This window comes from Zeus faber, assembly GCF_960531495.2.
Source record: "Zeus faber genome assembly, chromosome: 6".
Classification (NCBI taxonomy): domain Eukaryota; kingdom Metazoa; phylum Chordata; class Actinopteri; order Zeiformes; family Zeidae; genus Zeus; species Zeus faber.
The window spans coordinates 8,353,087-8,362,930 of record NC_137201.1 but is presented as its reverse complement, the minus strand read 5'-3'; the positions used below and the strand labels follow the sequence as shown (position 1 = coordinate 8,362,930).

Genomic DNA, 9,844 nt, shown 5'->3' with positions numbered 1-9,844 from the left:
CATGACGTAACTAACCTTATTTCACCATTTTCGTTATCAATAAAAGTATAGTTCAGACGCAGTTCATCCGACGGCCACTAGGAGGGAAGAGCCCGACCGTCAGATATGATTACGCATTTGATGTGAAGCAGGCGAAACGCAAAAAAAAGTTACACACTTCGTTTCTTATGTATATTTTGGTAATTCTAAATTTGTTCAATCTTTGCTGATGCTCATATTTCCAACTCGCCTTATTTTTAAGCAACAAACTAACACAATCCAAGTTATTCTGCATTTTCTTACTTGAGTAATGCATATCTACAGAGAAAAAACCCCACTATTTTTTTTCCGATCATGATGAGTAATTCACTCTGCCCGGGGATCATAATTTACTTATGATTATTATTATTGCATCACACATGGTGACAAATAAACAATGTCGAAATGAAGCGATGTTTTAACTAAAACACCCACCCCTGTAGAGAGAGAGAGAGAGAGAGAGAGATCTAAAGCATTTTTTTAGGATGTCGCAGGTCACATAATACATTCATTTTGTGCGGGGTGACCATGAATTTTTAAAAAGGTATTGGTTGGCATATATATATATATATATATATATATATATATATAATTTTTTTTTGATTAATTTCCTTTTACAGGTCATTCCATTCCATGGCACGCACTATAACTCAACTAAAAACATCCTATTTAGTTTAGGTTTTTTTTGTGTTTTTTTTTGTTACAAATTCATTTTGTTAAAACATTGATAAAGCTACAACATCGAAAACAATTAAAAACCAAAATTACATATAAAACAATTTTGGAGAGAAGTTAAGCTTTTTAGTGAACAGATGAACTTGACGGCTCGCTATATTTATGGGGCAAGAGAAGAGGGCGAGAAGAATGGGGAGAAGGTAAAATATTTAAAATGGAAATGATGCTTGGCGGCAGCACTTGTTTGTATGTACAAAAACACTGGAAAATAACAAATACGTGTGTGTGTGCATGTGTGTGCATGCAAAACCTTTCGCTGCGGGGGGGTGGTGGGGGGGGGTTTCAAATAAAGAATGTGTTTAAAAAGTGTTTACTTTCACAACTTGAACTTTCAGAACCCATAATTGTAATTATTGCCTGGATGATGCGGACAATTGCTTCGTATTGTTACGGTAGGAACTGTGCTGTGTGGTGGTTCACGTGTGGGGAGTCTTTGGTGGGAGTAGTCTTGAGTGGGATTCACACGATCCCGGCGGCGACGAGACAGCAGTGCGTATCGGACGACACAGTGGAATGTTTCAGTAGTCTGAGGAGGCCCCCGCCCGACAAAAGACAATTAAATAAAAATAATGAAAACATGATTGAAAAATCACGTGTGTGCTTCGGGCCCTGATGGTGGAGGGGAGATAGTAGACACAAGCACATCAAGAAGTTAAAATAATAATAATAATAATAATAATAATAATAATAATAATAACAGACTGGACAGAGGTGAAACCAGCAACGCACTAGGTGATGAGGATGAAGTGATGGTGAACTAAGTACCAGGGGGAAAGAAACCAACTTTTATCATTATGGGATGTGTGGCACATGTATGCACCTTGCTTGATCTGTCAGGGCCCCCGTTGGATTAAAAATTTTTGCCAATCGACCCCACTCTATCACTATCATCATCAGTGTTTGCAACGCTTCCCCTCCTCCGACACAACCACTAAATATTAACTGTACAACAACATCCAGGCTACAAATAAAATGAAATATAATAACAGATAATAGAAATGAGCCTGACGGATAACTGAACAAAAAAACAAAAACCCACAATACTGTAGATACTGATAAAACACCCACAAGAATTATTGCAACAATCTCTAAAAAATAATAATAACACAACACACCTACAGCCATGTGAAAAGTTCATTGTAATGGAAAGCAGAGGGAAAGAATAAAAAATAAACTAGTACTATGGCATAATGAGAGGGAGAAGGGAAGGCTTTTCCTAAAAAAAGAAAACACAGGAAAAAACCCAAACACCAGCAGTTATGAAAATAGAATAATAACCATATAATTGGCTACGGTTTTTTTTTCAGAAAAGTTAAATCAGTTAAATCCAGCACACACACACACACACACACACACACAAAGCGGGCAGCCCTCTGGGTGTGTTGACTGTGCATCTTCCAGGTGTAAGCTACAGCGCCCCCTACTGTTCTGCCGTTCCGACCCCTCACGTTATGTAATTTGTTTTTAAATAATCTTCACCAGCAAAAAAAAAAAAAAATTGAAAAATTCAAAACAGATCAACAACTACAGCAATAACAACAACGGAAAAAAACGGAATGATCCACGTCAGAGTTTTATGCTGTGTCCCCCCTCGCCTCATTGTTACTATCAACCTGCTCAGTACCAACATGCTACTCTTTTTTTTTAAGTCCCATTTTAAGATAAGGGATTCCCACCCTCCTCCTCCCTCTCCTCTTCCTCCTCCGTAATCCCCACCTCAAAAAAAAAAAAAAAACACAGCCCCTGCGCTTTCTACAGTCTCTCTCTCTCTCTCTCTCTCTCTCTCTCTCTCTGAAAAGCTAGCCCTCTCCAAAAAACTCCCGCCAAAAAACAGCAGCATCGCTGTCATAGCAACCACCACTTCCTGTCGGAACCTTCTCTCAATCTCTCCCTCTCTCGCTCGCTCGCTCCCTGTCCCTCACTCTGGCCGAGCTTTGTTAAAAACCTTCAAATTATTGGAGCAACGTTAAAAAAAACAAACAAAAAAAACCCGCTTTCATTTGTTTCATTGAAAGCAAAGAAAATGCACATTTTAGGTTGAGAATACCGACAAAAATATAGCGTTTGATCGAATGAAAACAAATTTTTTTTCAAACTCGATCCAATGATTTTTTTTCAGTGCACGTAACGTAAAAACAAATGTATGCAAAAAAAAAGAGATCCCGGTCACTTTATTATTATAATTATATTTATAATAATAATAATAATAATAATAATAATTATTATTATTATTATTATTATTATTATTATTATTATTATTATTATTATTATTAATATTATTATTATTACAGTGAATTTCCCTTCTCGATAGAAATAACAAATTTAACTGAAAGAAAACATTACGGGTACCACTGTGATAAAGAAGGCTGAGGACTACGCTGTACATGTTATTATTTACATTTATATTTGAAAACAAAATCAACAAACTCTATCTGGTAACTTTGGCGTGATGTACCCCAAGCAGAGTTCAGTCATGCCCGGCAGGGTAGTAAAACAGCGGGGAGGGCCCACGCCTACACACCTGGAAGAGAGCTACAACGGGGGGTGGGATCTGCCTCTCCCTTTTAGGGTCTCTGGCGGCCCCCAGGTGGGGCTGGGGGTGGGGGTAGGGGTCAGGGTGGGGGGCCTGGGAGCCTGAGTAAACGGTGTCGTTATTATCTGTAAGGCACTACGAGGGAAACAACAGTAAGAAAAATCTAACAACTTGCTTTTTTTTTTTTTTCCCACAGGGGCTTTGAGAGGAGAGGTGGACAAGACTACTCACCACACACACACACACACACACACACACACACACACACACACACACACACACACACACACACACACACACACACAGCTGACAGTAGCGCACACACAGACAATCACATTGGTACATGCCTATGTTATTAGAACCACGTTGTGCAATCACATTGAGAAAAAGAACAAAACTGGAGAAACAAATAGATCTATTGGTATCAGGGAAAGAAAGAAAGAATTCCGTTTTTCTTGGTAAAAACAAAACAAAAAACAGGTGCAGACTGCTACATTCTAAAAAAGACAAAACCAAAAACAATCAAAAAAAAACCAGGGCCCGGCTAAGACGCCTATCGCTAAAAACAGGAGTATCGTGTAAGAAAAAAAGGACAAACATATCTATAAATACACTACAAAGTTTTGTTTTGTCTTCTGTTGGTTTCATTTCCAGAGTCCTCCTCCAGAGTGCTGATGGGAGGGACCGTCCGTCCACCCTCCTTCCTTCCTCCTCCTCCTCCTCCTCCTCCTCCACCCAAAAAAACTCACCGTGAATGATTTGGAAATATTTTAAGACAGTTAAAGGCCATCGATAATAATTTTTTTTTTCTTTGAAGAGCAGCAGGTTTTGTTTTTTTTCTCCCCTCCGTATTTCACCTCATCTCCAAAATCTCCTTGGGAATTCCACACGTCCAGAGAGCGAAAAGTCAACTTCCCAATTCGGGGGGGGGGGGCAGGAAATAAAAAAACAAAAACAACGAAATATCAGGTCCAAAGAAGAAAGGAAAAAGAAAAGAAAGAAGAAAAACCTCCTCTGTGTTCTCCTCCTTCTTCCTCTCTCTGTTGTTTTGTCTTCAAGTTAAACGCGTCGGGTTCCTTCGTCTCTGCTTTGCGTCTGAGGTCGGGGAGAGTGTTTCGTCTTTCAGGATAACCATGCGATCGGAGGTTTTGGGGCTTTGGGGGTCCACGAGACGGGACGTCGGGGGGGGGGGGGGGGAGGAACGGGAACAGCAGCGGCGCTGGGCGTGGCCCCTCCAGTGTCTCCTCCTCCCTAGAGGTACGGGTACTGGTTGACCTTGGTGGGGCTCAGCGGGTATCCAGTGTAGACGGCGGAGGCGGGCGAGGCGCTGATGTAGGCCTGGTGGGCGAACTGCGGTGGGTACTGGCTGTGGTGCAGCTTGGGCGAGGGCAGCACGCGGTGGCCCACGCCGACCGGCACCTGGTGCACGAGGCCCGGCGGGTAGCCGGCGTGCTGGACCGCGTGGCGCGCCGAGCCCTGCGACGCCACCAGGTGGGCCACGGCGCCCGTGGAGCCCAGCGCGGCGGGGGCCCCGGTGTAGGCGTACAGGTGCGGCTGGCTGGGCAGGCGCGCGGCCGTCAGGTGCGGGTGCACGTTGCCCGTGTGCGAGGGGCTGCTGTGGTGGTGGAAGGAGTAGGGCGCCTGGGCGGCGATGGTGGGCGTGATGTAGGCCTGCTGGCGCCGGTGGCCATCACTGCGCTCGCTGACCATGTGCTGCTGCGCCTGGGAGTGTGGACCAGGGCAGTGTTAGTCACTTTTTAGCCCCCCCCCCCCCCCAAACACAATTCCAATCCCCCATAAATAGGCATATACATGTATTACTACAAATTATTTGCTATCGTCCCCTAAGCTAAAACTATTGCTCAAATCTTGTATCACTCAGCAGGGGGATCGTCTGCAATAATGACTAATTACGCTTCTTATTACATGCTCCGAAATAAAAACAATGTGTTCAAAAAATATTGGTTCTATATAAAGTTGAAAAAAAACACATACAGTACATCATTTGTTCCACTGTGGAAACACTTTGGCCTTTATCTTCCATTCCCCCACGGACAAACACAAATCCATCAGCGAAGTCATCCACTTTCCAGGTTATCTTGCCCAACAGATACAGCCCTCCCTACCTGGCTGAGATTGAGGGGCTGCTGCTGGAAGGGGTGCGGTACCATGCGCTGCTGTCGGTAGGGTCCGCCGCCCACCACGCCTCCCGCCAGATGATTGTTGACGAGTACCGCGCCGCCGGCGGATTTGAACTTGTAGGCGGAATTCTGGTGGTTCATTGCGTCTGAACAGGAGAGGGGGACAAATTGGGTCGCACTCGCCCACTTGTGTAGTTGCCCCAAAATGCCTCGGCGCTCCCCCAACCCCCGGACCCGACAAGGGATGCAACCGCCCTGAACCCCCTCGCCGTACCTGGTGCCAGGCGCTCGCACTCGCTCAGGACTTCGCCGGCTTGGGTTCTGAGCGGGGGGATGATGATGGTGCGGGGGTTTCCGTTGTTGCCGTTGTCCAGCGCCGCCGCCTTGGTGTCGTAGCCGTTGTTGTTGTTGTTGTTGTTGGCGGCGAGCCTGGACTCCAGGGCGTAGGGGCTGCCGTGGCAGGAGCAGTCCGAGTTGGGGGAGTCATGCACCGTGACGCAGCTGATGACGTTCTTCCTCTGCTTGGAAGATAAGCTGAAGGGGCGAGAGGGAGAAATGTCAGGACAGCGTGAGGGACGTGAACCAGAAAAGGGCCCCGATGGTTAGGGTTGCCCGGCTCCTCCCTGTTTGGACTTTTTCCTCACCCGGGAAGGGGTTAACACTAGGGGATGCTGGTGAATTCTATGTGAAACATGCGCTCGTGAAGCCCTTTGAGACTGTACGGCGTTTGTGTATAGAAACACACTTGACCTGACCCAGTTGGCAACCAGCGGCCCGGATGCCCCGTTGTCAGGCACTTTTCATATGTAAAATAAATAAAACAAAAATAAGACACACACCAAGAAAAATTTGCTATCCTGGAGCATTGATTCGCTCTGTCCAGAGCGGTGAAACAAGAGAGAGTATGTTTTAATTCTTTTTATAATCATTTTAAACAAATACGATCTAGTGTTGACCCCATACACCACAACTAATTGGGTCCCGTGCATTCCCCGGTGGACACATCACACACACACACACACACACACACACACACACACACACACACACACACACACACTCTACACTCTTGATTACATCCTTCTCCCTTTCTCTCCTTTACTGCCATAGCTTTCACAGGAAGATGCCACGCGCCGGAATTACAGTTTCAATTTTTGCCGACTTAATTAATCACGTTTGGTCAAATACATGTTGTCGTCTGATGTTTCAATGTGTATGTTTTGTCAAGCACATATTGCTGTTTATCTCTGAGTTTATCCGTCTCACATCCGTCTCCTGATTCGCCCTCCCCCTCTTGGAGAAGTAATTAGGGTTAGTTGTTTATAGATCAAAACATGGTCAGATCGCTCTCCAAAGAGGGGGATTGGTGGCCGTCTCGTGTAACATAAAAAGCTGTGCCCTTGTCAACCCAACAGGGCGTCCAGAGGACAGAGTTGCTGCTGCGGTTCTTGATGATTAAACAAGAGTGGCATTGCAGGTTGAGAATTTGAACCCCACCTGCAGATCAACTCTGTCTTGGATGCAATGGCATACAAATACACCATGTCGTATGGCCAGCCTGCCGACACGACAGCACAGGTTTTTTTTAAAGAAATTTTACAATTATTACAATTAGCCATTACGATTTTTCATAATTTGTTAATTACGACTAAAAAATAAGAACAATGAAATTGTCTCTTGTTGGACAGTTGAAATCTGTTTTTCCCGACAATACATCATCACATGGATCGAGTGGATAGCACACTCTCGTTCCCAGCGGAATCCATCCCACCCGCCCCGAGCCCAGCGCTGACTTGATGTTACTCTGCTTGTGCTCGTCCTCCTCGTCCGTGTCGCTGCTGATGGTGATGATGCTGACGGCGGGGCTGGGCGTGTCGGGGATGACGATGGTCTGTCGTGGGACGCGGTGCGGATGTTGGTGTTGGGGTTGATGTTGGTGCTGGTGGTCGCAGGTGGTGCTGGAGGCCTGCTCCGCCTCGCCAGAGCCCCACCCTCCTCCGCCCCCCACGCAGAGCTGGGCGGCGGGCGGCGGGCAGTGGGCGGGGCCGTTCTGCAGCACGGCGCAGCGTGGCGGCGTGTTCTCCTTCACGCGCTTGGAGCGCTGCGGGGAGAGCACCGTCTGCGAGGACGACACCTCGTAGCCGGACATGTTCCTGTGAGCGAGAGGGAGGGGATGAAAGTTGTTAAAAAAAAAAAAAAGACCCCGAGCTTGAATACACGGTTCTTACCAGGTCCTTGAGGGGCTTGAAGTGACTGATATTTGTCCTTGAGAATCTCTGTTATTCCCCCTGGTTTTGTTATTCAAATCGTAATGTAATAAAAAATTCCAGAATCTCTTTTACGACATAGATGAAGTCAGGGAAATGTAAACTGAAATAGATACTTATAAAAGTAGATGACAATGAGATTAATAATGGATATAGAGATATACTAATATAAATAATAGACAATGAGAATAAGTTTATATTACATTTTCATTAACAAAGATCACATTGGAAAGGGATTATATATGTTGCGCACGCAGTCCTTTAAAATGAAAAAACAGTGCTTGAAAAGTACTTGAAAGTCCTTGAATTAAAATTTTCAATGCCAGATGGACCCTGTTAAAGGACATTCCACTGCATGGGGCATACATACGTTAATGAGAGACTACAAGACTCAAGATGTTTGGAGATAAAAGTCCCCGGGCCAGATGTATCACCACAACATAATGACGACAAGGCTGTCATTTGGCAAATTTGGTCGCAGCCTACTGTAATGTAGTTTAATGTACTGTAATGTACTGTAATATCCTGTAATGTATTGTATTGTCCTGTAATGTACTGCAATGTACTGTAATATGCTGTAATGTAATGTACTGTACTGTAATGTACTGCAATGTAGTGTAATGTACTGCAACGTACTGTAATGTAATGTAATGTAGTGTAATGTTCTGCTATGAACTGTAATGTACTGTAATGTACTGCAATGTACTGTACTGCAATGTAGTGTAATGTACTGTAATTTAATGTACTGCAATGTACTGCACTGCAAGGTAGTGTAATGTACTGTAATTGAATGTACTGTAATGTACTGCAATGAACTGTACTGCAATGTAGTGTAATGTACTGTAATTGAATGTACTGTAATGTACTGCAATGAACTGTACTGCAATGTAGTGTAATGTACTGTAATTTAATGTACTGCAATGTACTGCACTGCAAGGTAGTGTAATGTACTGTAATTGAATGTACTGTAATGTACTGCAATGAACTGTAGTGAAATGTACTGTAATGTACTGTAATTTAATGTACTGCAATGTACTGCACTGCAAGGTACTGTAATGTACTGTAATTGAATGTACTGTAATGTACTGCAATGTACTGTAGTGTAAAGTACTGTAATGTACTGTAATGTAGTGTAGTGTGATCGGTCGGGGTCCGGCCCCCGGGTGTTTGGTTTTGTGTACCTGGTAGACATCTGGTGCTGCTTCATCTTTTTGGAGGAGTTGCTGTTGGTGGAGGGCTGCCTCATGACGTGGGCCACCCCCACGTTGAGCGGCTGGTTGGGTGGAAGGGCAACGTGGCCGGTCAGCAGGGCAGGCTGCTGCATGATGGGGTTGTAATGGCTGCCGTGGGGGTGGGAGTTCCTGAGAAGTAAAAAAAACAATGAGAAGAGAGTTTTGGGTCAACCGAGCAGTGGAAGTCTCCGTCCAAACCAAACAATGTATTTTTGTCCGCGCAGCGTTAAGGCAATGAATTGCATTTATTTATTAATTTATTTAAAATAACGACTTCTTGAAATTAATGATTATGAAAATTATTTGTAATTATCAATAAACAAAGAAATAAAACATGTGTAGGAAACAGAAAACGAAGGCTGTTCATTTCCCCATGTGTGCCAACAGGGGGCAGCAGCTCCCTGTGATGCGGGAGGAACCGAGAAGTAGGAGGGGGGAAGCCGAGAGGGGGAGAGAGAGAGAGAGAGAGAGAGAGAGAGAGACGGAGAGAGAGAGAGAAAACAGACAGGCCAGAGGAGCTGACACCAGCAGCTGTGGAGCGATAGCTCTGCAGAGGAAGTGCGACACTTTCCCCCAAACGTCTCTCCGAGGACAATGGAGCTGCCGTCGCGCAGGAAGCGAGGGAGAGAGAGAGAGAGAGAGAGAGAGAGAGAGAGAGAGAGAAAGACAGACGGGAGGGAGAGATGAAGGAGTTGAAGGAGGAGAGCGGCGGCCGCGAATAGACGTCTATGAATGATGCGTCCGCACCCCCCCCCCCCCACACACACACACACACTGTATTTCTAGAGCCTACATCCCACCTCCCCCCATCTATCCATCCATTATTCCATCCATCCCAGTGACGTGAATGTACATATATCTCATCTCCCCGGGGTTTCTAAGAAGCCGCGGTGTTTGCTGAAGGACCGTGATGGGGGG

General features: G+C 45.1%; 1 protein-coding gene across 1 annotated transcript in view; it reads right to left on the bottom strand.

Moving 5' to 3' along the window:
- Positions 1–4,537: 4,537 nt before the first annotated feature.
- hipk2 (homeodomain interacting protein kinase 2) overlaps positions 4,538–9,844 on the bottom strand; it is a gene marked incomplete at both ends in the record, with an annotated part of 63,415 nt that continues 58,108 nt past the window's right edge. The window contains 5 exons of the mRNA XM_080002550.1: positions 4,538–5,008; positions 5,413–5,573; positions 5,702–5,961; positions 7,221–7,580; positions 8,876–9,055. Of these exons, the coding sequence (XP_079858676.1) occupies positions 4,538–5,008; positions 5,413–5,573; positions 5,702–5,961; positions 7,221–7,580; positions 8,876–9,055 (1,432 nt within the window). The remainder of the gene's footprint in view (positions 5,009–5,412; positions 5,574–5,701; positions 5,962–7,220; positions 7,581–8,875; positions 9,056–9,844) is intronic.